This window comes from Chrysoperla carnea, chromosome 1, assembly GCF_905475395.1.
Source record: "Chrysoperla carnea chromosome 1, inChrCarn1.1, whole genome shotgun sequence".
Classification (NCBI taxonomy): Eukaryota; Metazoa; Arthropoda; class Insecta; order Neuroptera; family Chrysopidae; genus Chrysoperla; species Chrysoperla carnea.
The window spans coordinates 118,428,035-118,446,675 of record NC_058337.1 but is presented as its reverse complement, the minus strand read 5'-3'; the positions used below and the strand labels follow the sequence as shown (position 1 = coordinate 118,446,675).

Below are 18,641 nucleotides of genomic sequence, written 5' to 3'. Positions count from 1 at the left end.
TAAACTTGTCTTTCCAAAAATATTTTTTCTTTTTTTTAAAGCTCCATCCATTTGACAAAATTCAATAGTTTTAAAATTAATTTTCCTCAAAATGAAACAATAGTGACTGACTGTCATGGTTTTTTCCTTGACCTCTTCAAATAAGGTTTGCTATTTAAATAATGATGTGTCAACTTGAAAACAATAATAATTCATTAGATTGGTATTTACATGAATTCTCGGAACAAAGTATGTTATTTCTCAAAAATAAATCAATTAAAATTAGCAAATAAATCAATTACAATGCATCATTCTGATTGGGTTGTAAAAGTCATGTAGAAAGATATTTAAAGTCTAATTACATGTCACAAAAAACAAACAAACAAATTTATGAATAATTCTTATGCCATCGATCAACAAAATCAATTTATTTTTATTGATTCTAAAAATAAGTAATAAATTCTATTTATAAACTTTACCGTCCATATTTACATCAGGTGACAAAAACATCTTTATTCTACCTGTAATGTTTTGAATACGAAAACGAGATATAGGTCTGGGGCCAGATGTAGAGGCTGTTTGAGATTCACAATGTTGCCAGGTTAGGGAATTTTTCCCTAAATTTAGTGGAATTTAGACGGCTTGGTGGAAAATCAATGGGTAACTTATTTTAAGGGATTTGCTAAGAGGATTTAGCCGGGACTGTAGCCGTTTAAAGCCCCCGAAAAACATGATTTGGTCATTTTGTGGTATCAAAAAGGGGAAAGATATGCTGGGAAGTTTCCACTCCCAAAGGCCACACCATTGATATTCACTGAACTTGTATATCAATTTTCAACTGTCTAGCCCAATTTAGAGATCTTAGAGGAGCTGGAAGTATGCTTAAGAGCAGCGAAAAAAATGATTTTTTTGTATTAAAATGGGAGAAGAGAAGTTCAACACTCCCGAAAGGTACATCCTTGACACTAACCTAACCTGCACACCAATTTCCAGATAGGCAAATGTGCACAGTCATAAAAATGTCAAAAGGAGCGGTTTTCCCTTGTGAATCCCCTCCAAATCGCAATATTGGATCGACAAAATTTTTTAATCACTTCAGATGAAGAGTTCTCCCTTCACGAATATAAAACTGATGCAAACGTTAAAAATTCCTAATTTCAAAGAGTAAGATAACTACTAGTCACGTCATACATGGGTATCGCCATAGAGATTGAATATTAAACTTTGTTTGCTAAAAGGGGATTGGCAATCTTTGGATGTAATACTACAATTTTAATTTCTCTTTCAAATTTTGTCATGGTATCAAATCTAGTTTTACATTTTATGGATAATATGGCCCATTCGACATTAGGCATATGGCCAACTCGACTATCCCCTATTCCATATTGAATTTTAGCTAATTTGAACTAAAGGAGACCACTTGAATGTAATTGCACGGAATGCATGAATGATATCGTAAAGGAAAAAGTTGTTAAACATTATCTTGACAGCAAGCTCTTAAATTTCAAGCCATTCAGAAATCAAATTCTACACGTGGCTCTGTACCTAAAAATATTCAATATTATGATTAATAAAAATTATTTCACGATTCGTTATCAAAACAAAACATAAATATAAACCACGAATAAAAAAAAAAACCACACAGGACAATAACACACATGAATGTGTGTTTGAAATAGATGTGTAATCGTATTTAACCTTGGCAATTTTTATATCCAAATATATGGGTGGCCTGTCCGCAATGGATATGTACATTAAATATATTGGTAATTACTTGGATACATAGTCATACGAATATAAATTACATTCATTAAAGAAACAAACAAACAAAATATTACTTCGTAGTGTTTTCTTGGGAGGTCAACATATAGTTTTGATTCATACCTAATGGCTTTTTTGTAGTATTGTAAGAAGACACGTCATTTTTAAAAAATTTTTGTCCTTTTGTTTTAATTTTTATATCGAATTATGCCTAATAGAGGTGATGTCTTTCACCCAAAAATTCGATGATGAATTGTTAAAGAATTTTTATGTTCAAAACTTTGGCCCATTTTCTGAACTTCAGTTCTATAAATTTTAATGCTAGAGAAAATGTTAAACTCTATGTAGCATATGTATAATAAATAATATTTGGTAAAATCTCTCGCGTCATCAACATGCTATGAATATAGGCTACAGATATAACATCGTAACCTAGGAAACTAATACTTTTTTCAATCGAAAAAACGACATCTATGTTATAATAATTAAAGCTGTATAATTAACTATTAATTAAGTGATTCTGATATTTGGTAACTTGATTAATTTTATGATTTGTTTTTTAATAGGTTTTTTATACACACGTTAATAATTTCAATTTACAAATGATGAAATTTTAACTATTCATATTAAAATAAATTAAAACATTTTTAAAAAAAGCACAGTTATTTCAAAGTTTTAAGTTTTCAATGTCGTCGACAGTCTGCATGACTGACTGTTTTTTTTTTCGTTTTTATAAAAGCTCAGTCATGGAACAAACATTAAAGAAAAATTATTTTTCGAATAACTATACAAAAAAACCAAGATAAAAGTCGTCAAAGATTTGTTTGTATCTTTTTCTAGCCAAACAGAATTTATCACGAAGTTCTTATAGCAATCATAGTAGGTATAGATATGACGTCAAATGCTATGTCTAATCTCTTTGTCCATCTAATTGGTAGTTTAAATGCTTATATCTTTCGTATTTCTTAGACGATTTTAATTTTAATTTCACTTTTTGTCACATCTTTTACGGTATTTTCATATTTAGGTTAAGAAATACGAAAAAAATCATCGATTTTACCTAATTATATTAGGTTTTGTTGTATTTTGTACAGTTGAGTTTTGTCATTGTGTATTTTAGAATAGAGCAACACACCGAAACCTCGCACGATTCTTAAAACGTGCTAGGAACTAGAACCAAGTGTTAGATCGTAATTGAAAGTTTATCAAAATCACCCTAATATTCAAAATCCATTGTCAAACCATAAAAACTTCATAAAATGCATAAAAATTAAAATTATTCCAAGACACCGCCCTTAATTATTTAATTCGTTGACATAAGCCAATTGAACAATTTACTTATAAACAATATTTAAAATCAGACAAAACTGTAAATCAAACAAATGTTAAAAATTATTCAAGAATTATTTTTAAAAAAAAGTAGGTATTCGTGATTTACATATAAAATAATAAAACTGTAAATAAATCAATGCGTACGAGGTTATTCCTTGAATTATTGGTACAGATTTAAACTTAATTCTGGAAATTCTCACCAAATTTGTATTCTAACAATTGCAGTTGCAATGTGCAACTGTAAAAACGGATACCTTATAATTTTGTGTGAGTAAATTTATACAGAATTATTATTAAATGGTTATTCCTACCATTGCTAAATCCTAGTTGAAAGATTATTTACAATGTATATTGCAGACAGTTTCTTAATTTACGCATGTTTATAAATTATTTATTTTTGTGCATTTTTATAATTTACTATCGACGTTGTTCTGTGGAAAAGTAACTCCAATTCATTAATACCTATACTATGCTTAGCCTGCCCACTAAACCCATTTCACTAAACCCCATCCCATCCCGCTAAATCCAAATTTTACTTCTATTTATTTGACAGAAATATATTATTTAAATGCGCTCCCACCATTTAATGAAATTTTGGTCTGAAGTGGACCGAATTGTGAATCTAAACCATTATCGGATCCGCTTGAACACACACAAAAAAATATCATCAAAATCGGTCCAACCGTTTAGGAGGAGTTCAGTGACTAACATCTACACACAAGAAATATATATATAATAGATTTTTATTTTTATTTTAAAAAGAACCCAAAATATCACCGGAACATAAATCTATTGATTAAAATCATTAAACTGTGACATAGACGGTCATGACAATAATACACACGATTAATTATAACTATAATTAGATTTTTATTAATTTTTTGTTTTCGACGAAAATATTTTATTAATATTTAAATCATGGGTGGTCAATGGTTTATACAGATATCTTTCTACATTAACAATTTCTATTATGATTTTATTGACGTCAAGTTACATACATGTAATATGTTTGTCATAATTTAATACCCTTGAAAAGAATAGAAAAAAATACTCAAAGGTCATCATTAATGGAATGAAATTATCTACACGTATCTATAAATATATCGTAAATCTTGTAATTTTTATTTTAAAAAAAATTAATGGTTGTTCACGTTTCTTCAATAGATTTGAAGGAAGATATTTAAAATTTTTTTTATATACATTTTATTTCATTAAAAAATTCTTTTTTTTTTATATATTTTAAAAAATAATATAAAATATTTTACTTCTAATTCTTTAAAATAAGGGACTTATCATGCTTATTTCATTTCTTCCAGATCTTAGACAAATTATGTTTTTATTTTACTTTCATTTCTTAAGTAGATAAGAGAACTTGCATTAATTCATCTTAAGTATATTTAAGTAATTTTTTTTTTAAATTAATAATTCCATTTTTTATTAATTAATAATAAAAAATAGCTATATTTTTGAATAAAAAAAACAGCTTGTTATTTGTTGTGACGTATTTACACCCGTTGAGACTATGAGTCAATCAGAATCACGCTAAATTCACATTTTTCGGCTTGTTTCTATGGAAAATTACATTATGGTATAGTGAAAGCCAGTTGAGCGACATTATTATTTTATCATTCTTCCATGTGGTGGCATTAGGTAAGCGATTGGGCAGTTTTCAAAAGTTGTTGATACCTTCTTCTATAGATGTCCTAATTTTTCACGATAATTACCAGTCAATCAAATTCCCTGATAATTTTTCCCATTTCTCTTGTTTTTTTTTTAGTCACTCTGTTCTAAATTAGACAGCTAAAGTACCTTTTTTAGTTTTTTAGTCAATTCATAGATTGACAGACATAGAACAAAAAGAATTGTTACCGAAATATATTAATTATAAATATCAAAGTAAAACAAGACAACATCAAAAGATGACTTTTAATTAAGAAAATCTTTTTAATAAATATATATTAAAAAATCATTCAACACATCAATTGACAGACAGAATTCCTGTTGTATCATAAAAGTTATAAATAAATAAAATAAAATAAATAATAATGTAATATTTGTTTATTTAAAAAAATATGTAAATGATATTACTTCCTATTTATTGAATATGAAAATTTCTCATCCTAATGTGTTATGCTGCTGCTAAAAGTTAAGCAATGAACATACATATGAGAATGTTGTCAAGGTTGCCCATGTTCGTGTCTAATGTTCATAGCTTTCATTTAAAAATTAATTTTGAAAAACCAAGCACATGATCACAAAGATGTGAGTAATGAGGCAAAAATATTATTTTTATTATTTAAATTATTATACTTGAAAAATTTAGTCGATGTTGGACCTTCTCAATAAAGATAATTCACTATCTATGAAATACATGCTAAAAGAATTGAAAATGCTATGAAAAATAAATTAAATTAAATAGAAACTTAATATTTCCAATATTTTGAATTATTTTCCCAAATATCGCCGCAAACTTATGACAGTTTTACGACCTAATCATGTGTCTCTCGATCTTTTTCGATCTAAAGATATTGACCCAAAGTAGCTCATTTACAAACTCAACCTCAGTTTTTACGTCTTGAGTATGCTATAAAAGTTACAGCATTTTTTTTCATTTTTGAGAAATATACCAAAATTTTGTTCGTAGCATCAATATTTTTAAGCGTTACAAACTTAGTATACGTTGATATATGTCATATATACATCGTATATAAAGACAATGCAAGCAAGACTTTTCCAATTTGTTCCATATTCCGAACATGATATGAAATTGAATTACTCGTCTGGCATAATTTCAAAAATAAACCCAACTTTACACTCACAACACTTTTCATGATGATTCCTTATTTTTATTACATTTTAATGACCGAATTATAAATTTTTTAATCTTTTTATTTGTTTGTCATTGATTGCAAAGCATATGTTTTGATTAAAAAGACTTTCTAATTATTTTATGGCTAGAAAACAGTAGGAAAAATATATAAAGAAACAAATTCCACAAAGATTATCAAAAAATATAAAATTGTGGTGGGTCTGCTTCGATGGCGGACTGACCTAGACAACCGTCCCCTACATACATACATATTATATACATACAAACATTACACACATATACATACCACAGAATACACTTTCTCTATTACATCAATAAATTAATTTATATTTAAAAAAAATATTTATATATACATAATAAATATTTTTATTATAATTATTATTGAATAGAATCTAGTTAATAACATATTGATTGAATATAATAATATTGAATTGGTGGCTTTTTGTTTGTTCATTTTTATTTCCGACTTAAAAAAAAACCGCATCATTGGCTGATTACATTTTTGTCTTCATTTTTTTCATAAATTACTTTTTAACTAAACTTCTTAAGAACGTCCTAATTCTTATGCAATGTTCAATTTAAATAGATTATTTTATACTGAAAACCAGCTGTGAACTTTGCTTGGAAACACACCCCCTTTTGCTTGGAAACATACCCACTTGCATCACCTCCCCCCATATCCACTTGCAGAAGGAAACAGTTTTGTAATGTACACGTCATGCTCTTTTATTTGATACCCCACTTGGGTATATTTGAAATATTCGATAAAAACAATCCTTGATAAAAGCAATCCTTGAAGCTGGTTGTATATCGTATCAAAATTTAAGCTTAATCTATGTAGAGCTATTTAAGTTTTTGAAGCACACCCCTTCCAACCCTTATTTCAACCCTTTACAGCTTTTTTTTTCACATTAAAAAGTAGCCTATGTCCTGAAATGACCAAATTTCATTTAAAACGGTTCAATAGTTTAGGCGTAATTGTGTAACATACATACATGCAGAGTTACTTTCTACCTATTTTCTCTATTCGCTATTTTGATTTTCTTCAACGTTCAAATTGATCAAATCTAGAAACGAAAATTTACTTTAAAAATTGCAGTGCAATTCTCACCTCTTTTGAAGTTTAATCAAAAGTTTGGCTATAATTACTAGATATACTGTTTCTAAATGTTTCCTGACCATATAATGAAGAATAATATCTTCGGCAGATTCATCTGCTGTGAGCTTTCTATATCGTATTTTGTTTGTCTTCTTTTCATATTCTTTGATTATTGAGAGTACCAAAGATTATTTTTCATTTTGATTAAATTTTTTTAAATCTTCCAATTTCTCCGCACTGAGACTGAGTTTATAAAACCTATTCCTATTCTGAGTTTTCGTTCCATAACATTGAAATAAAAAACGAAAGTTTTCCATATTTATTCAAAAATTAAAACTTCCTCCTAGAAGAAACGCAATTTAAGTCTGAATAATCCAATTTTTAATATTTGTTTACTTATATTTACAGTTATGGCCTGTTGGGTGCATCAGGTTGTGGTAAAACAACATTACTATCATGTATTGTGGGTCGACGGCGATTAAACACAGGTGAAATATGGGTATTAGGAGGAAAACCTGGTACCAAAGGTTCTGGTGTCCCAGGTAAACGAGTTGGTTACATGCCCCAAGAAATTGCTCTCTATGGTGAATTCTCAATAAAGGAAACGATGATGTACTTTGGTTGGATATTTGGCATGAGCACTGGCGAAATACAAGATCGTTTAACATTCTTATTAAATTTTTTGGATTTACCAAGTCAAAATCGTTTAGTTAAAAATTTAAGGTAAAAAAAATTTAAATTTTATATGCCAAAATTTTCAAAATATCTTACAATATTGTATTTGAATTTTTTAGTGGTGGTCAACAAAGGCGAGTATCTTTTGCTGTTGCTTTAATGCACGATCCAGAATTATTAATTTTGGATGAACCAACTGTGGGTGTCGATCCATTATTACGTCAAAGTATATGGAATCATTTAGTTCAAATTACGAAAGATGGCAATAAAACTGTTATCATCACTACACATTACATCGAAGAAGCCCGCCAAGCACATACTGTAAGTTTTAATAAAACAAAAGATGTATATGCAAATATGTATACAATCCATAGACTTATATGTCCCTGAAATAAAAATCATGCACGGAGCGAATAATAAAGTTTTTGATTGTTTTGTTTTTAGATTGGTTTAATGCGAAGTGGACATCTTTTAGCTGAAGAATCACCACATAGTCTGTTAACAATGTACAATTGTTTATCATTGGAGGAGGTATTCTTAAAATTATCCAGGAAGCAAGGTCAAACCACACAACAAGAATTGAATATCAGTAATAATATTAGTATGGCATCATTAAATTGGGGTAAAAAGGATGATCCCGTTTATGTATCCCAAGAAAGTGGTGTTGTTGGTCTTAATTTCCACCAGAGTAAAGAAGTTTTAATACAAGATTCCAATGGGCATTTAGATGTAAGTTGTATCACTTTTCTACCTTTGTTTACTACATAATATTCCCAAGTTTCTTTGTCTCAGGATCTTACAGAAAATTCGACGATTTTCTCTGCGTTGAAACAATTTTTTTTTCTCCAAAAGAGACCCATTTCTGCTCCATTTCTTAAGTGTTTTGTACCTCAACTCAGCCTATCAAGCCTTCCTTAAATCTAGGTTTCGCCTCTGGCAAAACATTTAAACTTAAAAGTGTATGCTGTAACAAACTTGTCCGCCTATTTTCATGATCCTGCAAAACTTTATTTTGGCAAATTAAATAATAATTAAATTTTTTTTACACAGCAAACCGGGAAAACATTGGATGTAAGTAAAAAGTTTGTTGTTTTGCATGATTATTAAGGCATGCAAAGTTATTGTAGGCACGTCATTTGAACAAAATTTTGTTTTCGCATATTTTTTACAAAATCTCTAAAAAAATATGTGGCCATACTTAATGTGGCCAAATTATTCCAATTTTTTGTAATTTTTGTCCTTGTAAAATTTGGGCCACTTAAACTATATTTGAAAATCTTGATTTTTTCTCTAGCAAAATGGAAAAACATTGGGTGTTACAAAACCAGAATTACCTGTTGTGGATTGTGACGATTGTGGTTCATGTGACGGTTGCTTCCAAATAACAACAAAAGGAAAAATTCGTGCATTGCTAGTCAAAAATTTCCTACGAATGTGGCGTAATGTTGGTGTAATGTTATTTATATTTGCATTGCCGGTAATGCAAGTCATATTGTTCTGTTTGGCTATCGGTCGTGATCCTACTGGTTTAAAATTGGCTATCGTTAATCGGGAAATGAATTATACAAATGCAACATATCAAGATTGTCCGATTGCAGGTGGATGTAGTTTTAAACGATTAAGTTGTCGATATATATCGCATCTATCGAATGATACGATAAATAAAAGGTTTTATCCGGATCCGGAGTCAGCGCTGGATGCGGTTAGAGCCGGTGAAGCGTGGGGTGCACTGTACTTTACTGAAAATTTCACCGATGCTCTAGTCGCTCGAATGGTGCTGGGTCGAGATGCGGATGAAGAAACTTTGGATCAATCAGAAATTCGAGTATGGTTAGATATGTCAAGTATGTATCAAATTAACCTCCAAATATTCTCTTTATACCTTAACTTATGATTTTTTTTATTTTCAGATCAACAAATTGGGTTAATGTTAAATCGTGATCTGCAATATTCGTACAGATCATTTGCACAAAATTTGTTGGAAACATGTGACCAGAATCCAAAATTAGCTGATGTACCAATACAATTTAAGGACCCTATTTATGGTTCGAATGATCCATCGTTTACAGATTTCGTTGCACCTGGTGTTATTTTAACGTAAGTAAAAAAGCTTGATCCTTCGAATTTTAGATGAAACTAACGTTTATTTGTTTTTCCTTGCAGTATTGTGTTCTTCTTAGCTGTTGCTCTAACATCATCAGCCTTAATTATTGAAAGAACAGAAGGGCTTCTTGATCGTTCCTGGGTTGCTGGTAAGTTTAACTTTTTTACATTTTTTTAAGTCTGGAGTTGTTTCGAATGCATTAATTTGTTATTGCATCATCAGCTTCTTTTGAATTCCTTTTAACCTGATCTTTCGAAGTCTCATTAGGTTAAGTTAGAGCTGTCTTAGGGTAGGACACATTAAAACCAAAGGATCCGTTGCCACTACTCCACGAACCATTTAGAGCTGTTTAAGAACAGCAAGAGGGATTGGCTCAAGTGAGTCCATCTCTTCATACAAGAGTTGAACATTGCCACAGAAGATGAGACATATTTTTATCCCACTGAAAGCTCCTGCAACAATCGTGATATGCTGTTAGGCCCAGGCGTTCAGCGTTCCTTCCACCTAGCCAGAAGTGTCATTAACTAACTTATCTATCATTCCGAAATCGATGGTTGGAAATTTTGGCCTAAGGCACAAATGGAAATCAATTCCTTACATTTATCTTCTTTCCCAAATTACTTAATCCTGACTTATTGATAAAGAATTTTAATATAATTATCTTTTTTTCAGGCGTCACCCCAACCGAAGTACTATTTTCGCATGTCGTCACTCAATTCGTTGTCATGTGTGGTCAAACCGCATTAGTATTAATTTTCATGATAATTGTATTCGGTGTCGAATGTAAAGGTGATATTGGATGGGTAATAGCCTTAACCATTCTACAAGGTTTATGTGGTATGTGCTTCGGTTTTGTCATATCTGCCGTTTGTGAGCTAGAACGTAACGCCATCCAACTGGCACTTGGTTCATTTTATCCAACACTTTTATTAAGTGGTGTAATATGGCCTGTCGAGGGTATGCCAATTGTTTTACGATACATCTCCTTATGTTTACCATTAACAATGGCCACAACAGCCACACGATCAATGTTAACACGAGGTTGGAGTATCGATGAACCAGATGTTTATAATGGTTTCATTTCAACGATAATATGGATTGCATTATTCTTATCGATAAGTTTGGTGGTACTTAAATTCAAACGTGGATAAACGCTTTGAATGCATTTTTTTTTAATAAATTTAGACTGTTCTTCTGTTTAAGAATTTTTTTTTATTTTCAAAGCATTTTATTTTTTGGAACACAATTTGAAAACCTGCAGAAATGATTTTTTTTGGGTGCTATTGCACGATAAAAGAACTTTTAATGCCATATATAAACCATTTAAAGTGCCTTTGAGATAAATTTTCAAATTGTGTATCAACATGCGTTTAGCTCGAATGAAAAAACATTTCAACGATTATTTTCAATCGTTTTTTAGAAATATGTGTGATTTTTCAAAAGAAAAAATTTATCTATTTTAAATATGGTTGTAGAATAATTATTTTAATAAATAAAAAAGATAAATTTTTTTTTTAAATAAATGTGTAAACCAAAAGCTTCTATGAAATATTTATTTTGAATTTTTTTCTAAGTATAAAACAAAATAAATTTTTCCCATAAATTGAAGAGGGTTTAAAATTAATTAATTATTTATTTTAAACCCTTAAATGATCTAGTAGATATTTGTCAAATACTGAAAGAGTCTAGTTACCTTAAACAAAATAGATTTTCCTGCGAGCCATTTTGGACAAACTGTCAAACGCTTCATATGGCGCATGCATACATTGTATCGCATGCGCACATGTTACAAAGCATGCGCAAATATATACTAGATACTAAAAAAAAATTTATTTAATTAAATTTAGTGTTTTATTTTTTACAAAATAAACTTGCCCATATATAATTTTTAATTAATTTTTAAAAAAAATTTCTAGTTTTTCTTTTTAAATTTCAAACTATTTATTTTATTTTATTTTTGGTGAATTTTTTTAGTAATTTTTATCTTTTAACCGTTTTTAATTTAAAAAGAATTCTTTTTCGTTGTATTTCCTTCTAAACAAGAAAAATATAATGGATAATTATTAATTAATTGTTTCTAAATAAAAAATTGTAAATGTCTCTAATTAGTAATTAAATAAAAAAAATTTTAGGAATATTTTATTTTAAGTATATTTTCATGAAGAAAAAAGTGCTCAATTCAGAATATATGAAAAAATAAATATTAAGATAGTGTTCTGAAAAAAATAAATAAAATATAAAAAATATTAGGATCAGGGCTCTCACGAACATTTAATTTTTAAAATTTTACTCTTGAAATTTGTATTTTATTTTTTTGTGTTTTTGGTAAATCTAGAAAAAAAAGTAATTTTAAAAATATGTTGGCCGTTGATGATGCATGTGTTGTGAGAACTTAATTGTTAATTATTAATTATTTACACAAATAAAAATACTTAAATTTATAAAAATTAAAAAGCCTTTTTTTTATTATCCCAAAATTCTTCTAATTTTAACCGAGTTACATGTCAGCTAGTTTCATGTTTTCAATACTGAAAAGATGAATTGGAAAATCTTTCAAAACAGTAAGGTTAAGTTGAAAGTTGGTAAGTGTATACATTCAGATAATAATAAATTAATTAAGTTGATTAAGTGCAAAGCGATCCAATATTTCTATTCTCCCTATTGTATATCTGCTATCACCTATTTCCCCTATCCTTATACAGAGTGTTCTATAATTGACCATAGAATTCTACACTTCCTGAATAAGCTAATCAAGACAAACAAAAAAGCTCTCTTTACCAAATTTCGATCTGAGGTTTAATTTCTGAGACATTGTTAATTAAAAAATTTAAAAATACATTCATTCACAGAGTAGTGAAAATCATTAAGCTTGGTAGGTGCGCATTTTTTTTATAGTGGGATTGCCAAAAAATTGTAATTGTGTAGTTTATACGGAATGCAAAACTTAAAGCACAAACACTTTTTTTTGCTGTCTTTATAGTCGCATTTAATTATCTAGTTTTCTACGATTAAATAACGATTGTTACAATTCTGAGAATATCTACTATAAATAAGCTACCATTTTAAGGTAAGTTGAAGCGTCCCTGCCTTCAAATGTCATTGCTTTCAAAGGGGCAAAGAAGACCTGTAAGTTTAGGATCTAGCCTGGTAGCAATCTGGTTGTGACACCCTACTTACTTTATTATTATACTAGCTTTAATTTTTCAGAAGAAAATGAAATAATAAAGGAGAATTGAAAATAATACACTCGCTCCACCCGCCTTATCCAATTCCGAGCTTTAGACACTCGGAGTGTAATCTTTTCAACTGATCAAATTTTTATTTTTGTTTGTTTATTAACAAGTAACTTATATATTTATTATTTATGTTTTTGTTTACTAGCTTGTATACTATTTTAAACGTCAAAGCCTTATGTATATAATTGATGTTCATTTTTGATACAATGGGGTAAACTATAAAGACAAATAACTTGTCGCGTAATATTAATTAACGAGAATTGAAAAAGATACGCTCGAGCCCGGACTTTTTGGATTCATGCCAAGCGCCTTATAATATAAAAAAAATAAATTGAAGAATTGTAGGGTTCCTAAGATTGAAGTATACACAAAACTGAATATATTTTATGCTCCAGAAATCCATTTAATTTTTACACGATTTTTAAAAATTAGGTATTAAATAAACAAAATTTGTTCCTATATTTAAACATAAAATTATTTAAAGTTTATCAAATGAGGAAAACATAAACCAATAAAGTGAAATAAATATTTATTTTCCATCTTGTTACACTATGTCTGAAGATAACAAGCCATTGTATTAATATTATATTAAAAATTACATTTTTTATAATATTGATAATTATAACAATTTTTAAACAACAAATTATTAAAAGAAAAATTGTTAACATTTGAGTGTAGAAGTTACATTTATGAGATAATTAATTAATAATTTTGGATGGTAAGTGCATTATTAATTATTAATCAGTACATGTAATTAATTATATTGCTTAAAGTAGTTTGAGAAACTAACTTGGCTTAAAGTGAAATAATGTTATAACTTAAATTTTATTGTTTCAAAATAATATTGGTCTTATTGAACCTTTTCTTAATATTACCATTCAAATGTATTATAATCGTCTAGAAAAAAATGGATCCCGAAAGAATAGAAAATGAAAAACCGCAATTACAATTAAGTTTAACGCCCGCCTGTGATATAATTCCTGAATCTGTGGTTCTAATACGACATGCATATTTTCAATATGAACGAGGTGCAACCAATAATATTCTAAATGATTTTTGTATGCGAGTTCCCAAGGGATTAATGTAAGTTTTAAAAAACTATTTTTTATATTTAATTTCATTAACACGAGTAAATACCAAATATATTTCATTGATTAGGTATCATAATATATATTCGAAATTTAATGTGACATTTCCTTTCACGGTCCGTTAAATTATTCCATATATATAATTTTTATCATTGTTAAAAGATAATCAATAATAAGCAGGCGCTTTTTTTCTGTCGTACAAACCCATTTTTACATGTAGAGCCTGAGGAAGTAAAAATATATTAACGAAACGTTGCAATAATTGATAATTTTGCGTGATTTATAATAAAGTATAAAAATTATTTTTATGATTTTCTTCTGTATCCAGATATGCGTTGTTAGGACCTTCCGGTTGTGGTAAAACCACTTTGTTATCATGTGTAGTGGGTTTGAAAAAAATCCAAACTGGTAAAATGTTTGTATTGGGCCATGATATCACCAAAAAAAATGTATCAATGGCTAGAAATATTGGTTACATGCCACAAGAGAATTCATTGTATACATTTTTTACAATACGAGAAATTTTTCAATATTTCGGCATGATACATGGTTTAAGTAACGAGGAAATTGATGAGAAATTTAAATTTTATACTAATTTATTAGACTTACCCAGTGCAAATCAATTTATTCGGTCTTTAAGGTAAGTACTTCGGAATTTAAATTTGTGCATAGCTCATTTACAAGGCGCGTCATTTCGTCGATACATTCAAAATTTTCCCAAAATACGCCAGCTATAAAAATCTGGTTCAGAGAAAAATGATTGAGTTTGAGAGAGGACATCTTACTAACGTCTCAGTAAAGTTCATTTAATCAGTCCGAAAATCCAAATCGAAATTGTCAGCACATTTTTACGCCCCAAGGTCAGGACTTACGACAAAGTATTTACACCACTATTAGATTGAGGTCTGCGTGTATGTATGTTCGGGGGAATTTTTTTGTTCACAATTTCTTTTGAATGAAAGGTAATAGCGATCTTAGATTTACAGCAAGAATTACGTAATAAGATAAAGATGTGCTGAAAAGACTGACAAAATCGACGTGTAGAAATTGATTTAATAATAAATGGGACACAATAATGACAGAATGACAGAAATCCAATTTCAATAAAAAAAACATCTAATAACAAGATGACTGTATTTGATCAAATAATTTCAGCGGTGGCGAATATCGACGTATTTCATTGGCGGTTACATTATTACATAAACCAGAAATATTAATTCTAGATGAACCCACGGTCGGTGTTGATACACTTTTACGAAAAACAATTTGGGATTATTTAAAATATTTGACAACTAGTGAAAATATTTCAATTATTATAACAACACATTACATCGAAGAAGCACGCCAAGCAGATACTGTAGGTATTACACCAAAGTAACATTGATGAACCGAGAAAACGAGCAGGCAATGTCCCCTCCTTTTTCAATATATTATAATTTGTAAAATGCGAAATAATACAAATACAGTCGAACCTGGATCTAAGCCTCTGTAAACGCGAAACAGGAACCTATCTTAGAAAGGGAAATTCCTTGAACTTCATCATATCTAGGTTTAACTGTAGTCCTTTTCACAACGCATGAAAAGGAATTAATGCATAGCCTACTTTTAAGCTAAAAATTTCCTCTAAATATACTCAACTGCTCAATTGTGATCGATCCCGCCTTAAAGCCTTAGAGCGGTAGTATATTTTTTTAAAGCATTTCCTCAAAGTTTAAAAATAAGTATGTAAGGCACTTCTTTTCAAAACATTGTTCTGGATCACTATCGAGTATAATAAGGCCATAAGTTTTGGCTCATAATTTGGTAAAAACTCTCTCTAAATATAAATCGATTTTGGTGCCCACGGTGTAGCGAAAACAACAATTTTGGTACTCTATAGTGCCCAGATCAATCTAAAATACCTTCCAACTGAGAAGAAAATTGAATACTTGATAACGGGATGCACATTATCAAAAACAAAAAACGTTCATAATATAATGTTGCCTCCATGAAATTATGCTGCTCATCTCATAAAATGATTCTAATTCGCCACTGTTTCTAATCCAAAAAAGTTTCCACCATTATTGAAAAACTGTTTAAGGTTGGATTAATGAGATATGGATCTTTATTAACCGAAGCATCCCCGAAAGATTTACTTTTAGCTTATGATTGTAACACGCTGGAAGAAGTTTTTCTAAAATTATGCTCTGAACAAAATTACATTATGGATAAACGAGACGACACCAAATCGAATAATAACGAAATTATTATTACGCGACGCTTGGAATCAAAACATGTAAGATATTGAAAATATTCCTTAAAAGCATTATTATTATTTCATGCTTTTTGTAGCAGATAAAACGAGAAGCTCCATTTTGGGGAAAATTTAAAGCAGCATTAATGAAGAATTATTATTCGCATAGAAGAAATGCATTAAGCTTAGGAATTATTTTTTTCGTTCCGATTTTCCAAACAGTCTTATTTTTCTTATGTGTTGGAGTTCCAGCTAAAAATTTAAATCTAGCAGTTGTTAATGATGAAGTTCCTGAATTATATTCAAATAATACTTGTCCAATTTACAAAGGGTGTCTATTTAAGTCGTTAAGTTGTCGACTTTTAGATAATCTTGATCCAATAAAATTTAGGCAGGTGCCATATGCTAATTTAGATGCAGGGAAAAATGCTGTAAAAGCGGGTAAAGCATGGAGTGTAATATATTTTCGAAGTAATTTTTCGTCTGCATTATTCAAACGATTATTAGCACCAGAAATGTCTAGTGATGACGTATTTGAATTATCAGAGATTAGTATTTGGGGCGATAATTCAGGTAAGAAATTTTTATTTCCAGAATAAATTTTCGTTATATTGCAAAATGTTTCCTGTAGTTTCAGAAAATGCTATCGAAATTGAATTAAAATTACGATCGGGCACAAAACAGTTTTTAGATGATTTAATGATAGCTTGTAAACGAAATCCCAAAATTGCCGATTTACCAATGAATGTCGATAGCTTGTGGACTGACATTGATTCGTCATCTCGACAAGTTTTTATGTTACCAGCAATGATAATGAGGTGAAGTTTATTCATAAAATATAAACTGTGAAAATATTTTGAATTTTATAATGCAATTTTTATTTCAGTGTTGTATTTCTATTATCAGTTATGCCAATATCGGGGAGTATAATATGCGAAAGAAATGAAGGACTTATGCAAAGATCTGTAATTGCAGGTAATGTGTGCAATATTCATGAAACTAGTTTTGTGAAAAATGTCTAAGGGTTGCTTAAAATCTCATTAAATTTTTTTTTTTAGGTGTTTCTAAATTTACTATATGTTTATCCCATTTTATTTCCGAAGGAATCGTAAACTTAATCCAAATTTCGATTATGTTTTTCTTAATGACGGTCGTCTTTCAAATGGAAAACCATGGAAGTATTTTTCTAATATATTTAATAGAATTCTTACAAGGTATATGTGGTGTAGCTTTAGGAGTATTTTTATCACAATTATGTGAAAAAGAATTCACCACAACATTGGTAGCTATGGGAATTGGATATCCAGTGTTATGCGTTAGTGGTATTATGTGGCCACTGGAAGGTATACCAATTCCATTTCGTCAAGTCTGTCAATGTTTACCATTAACATATGGTATACTGGCTCTACAAGGTGTAATTGCAAAAGGTTGGGGCATCGCGCAACCAGAAGTTCTGGTGGGGTTGGCATCATTGGGAAGTTGGATTGCATTCTTTTTAATAACAGCCTGGATATGCTCTTATTTTAAACGCCGTTAGGCTTTTCATGCCACTGTGACTCAAATAATTATGGTGATTGGTATAATAGAACAAAGGAAAATATTTAACACAATTTTATTATTTTCTTACAAAATTGGGTATGATTACGATATCCGTACTCGAACCCAGACCACTTGGATTCATGCAAAGCGCCTAATCCAATTTAGCCATACGAGCTCTAGACACAGAGTCTAATTTTTTTGCACTAGTTGAATTTTTATTTTTGTTTGTTTGTTAACAATTAACTTATTTATTTATTATTTTTATTTTTGCATTACTATTTTAAACGTCAAAGCCTTTTCGGTATAATTGATGTTCATTTATGATACAATGGCGTATTAATAAAGATAAATATCTTGCCGAGTATTCTTTGAAAAAAATACACTCGCATCAGGACTTGAACACGGATTTATGCCAAACATGCAAACAAATGCATTGTATCATAAATTAACACCAATTATATCCAAAGGATTTAACGTTTAAAATAGTACACAAGTTATTAAACAAAAACATAAATAATAATAAAAAAAAAATAAATTGAAGAAGTAGAGCTGTTGAGTTTGAAGATTTCAAAAAAATCAATTTAGCTTGATAAAAATGACCTGTAGACATACATACGAAAATGCTAAAAGCATACATAAAACTGAATTTATTTTATGCTCCAGAAACCCCTTAGATTTACACATTTTTTTAACACTTTGTGCGTATTTTAAACATAAAATTATGTAATTTTTACTAACTGAATAAAACATTTTTCATAAAATAAA

The 18,641-nt window shown here is 29.4% G+C and overlaps 2 protein-coding genes across 5 annotated transcripts in view; both read left to right on the top strand.

The window, feature by feature from the left end:
• Positions 1-11,218, top strand: part of LOC123306035 (ABC transporter G family member 23) — a 129,207-nt gene extending 117,989 nt beyond the window's left edge. For 2 of the 4 annotated variants that reach the window (XM_044887901.1, XM_044887902.1), the window contains exons 3-10: positions 7,410-7,724; positions 7,796-7,997; positions 8,121-8,405; positions 8,727-8,747; positions 8,971-9,520; positions 9,587-9,773; positions 9,840-9,928; positions 10,453-11,217. In XM_044887901.1, the coding sequence (XP_044743836.1) occupies positions 7,410-7,724; positions 7,796-7,997; positions 8,121-8,405; positions 8,727-8,747; positions 8,971-9,520; positions 9,587-9,773; positions 9,840-9,928; positions 10,453-10,931 (2,128 nt within the window). In that variant the 3' untranslated portion in view covers positions 10,932-11,217. Of the gene's footprint in view, positions 1-7,409; positions 7,725-7,795; positions 7,998-8,120; positions 8,406-8,726; positions 8,748-8,970; positions 9,521-9,586; positions 9,774-9,839; positions 9,929-10,452 lie in introns of all 4 variants that reach the window. The other 2 variants (XM_044887899.1, XM_044887900.1) reach the window with 2 other exon arrangements.
• Positions 11,219-14,073: 2,855 nt separating this feature from the next.
• On the top strand, positions 14,074-17,874 carry LOC123293910 (ABC transporter G family member 23-like). Its single transcript, XM_044874907.1, has 8 exons — positions 14,074-14,099; positions 14,433-14,744; positions 15,260-15,461; positions 16,185-16,379; positions 16,436-16,910; positions 16,969-17,155; positions 17,224-17,312; positions 17,540-17,874. Exons 1-8 carry the CDS (start codon positions 14,077-14,079, stop codon positions 17,872-17,874), a joined length of 1,818 nt encoding a protein of 605 aa, XP_044730842.1. The 5' UTR covers positions 14,074-14,076.
• The last annotated feature ends 767 nt before the right edge of the window (positions 17,875-18,641 follow it).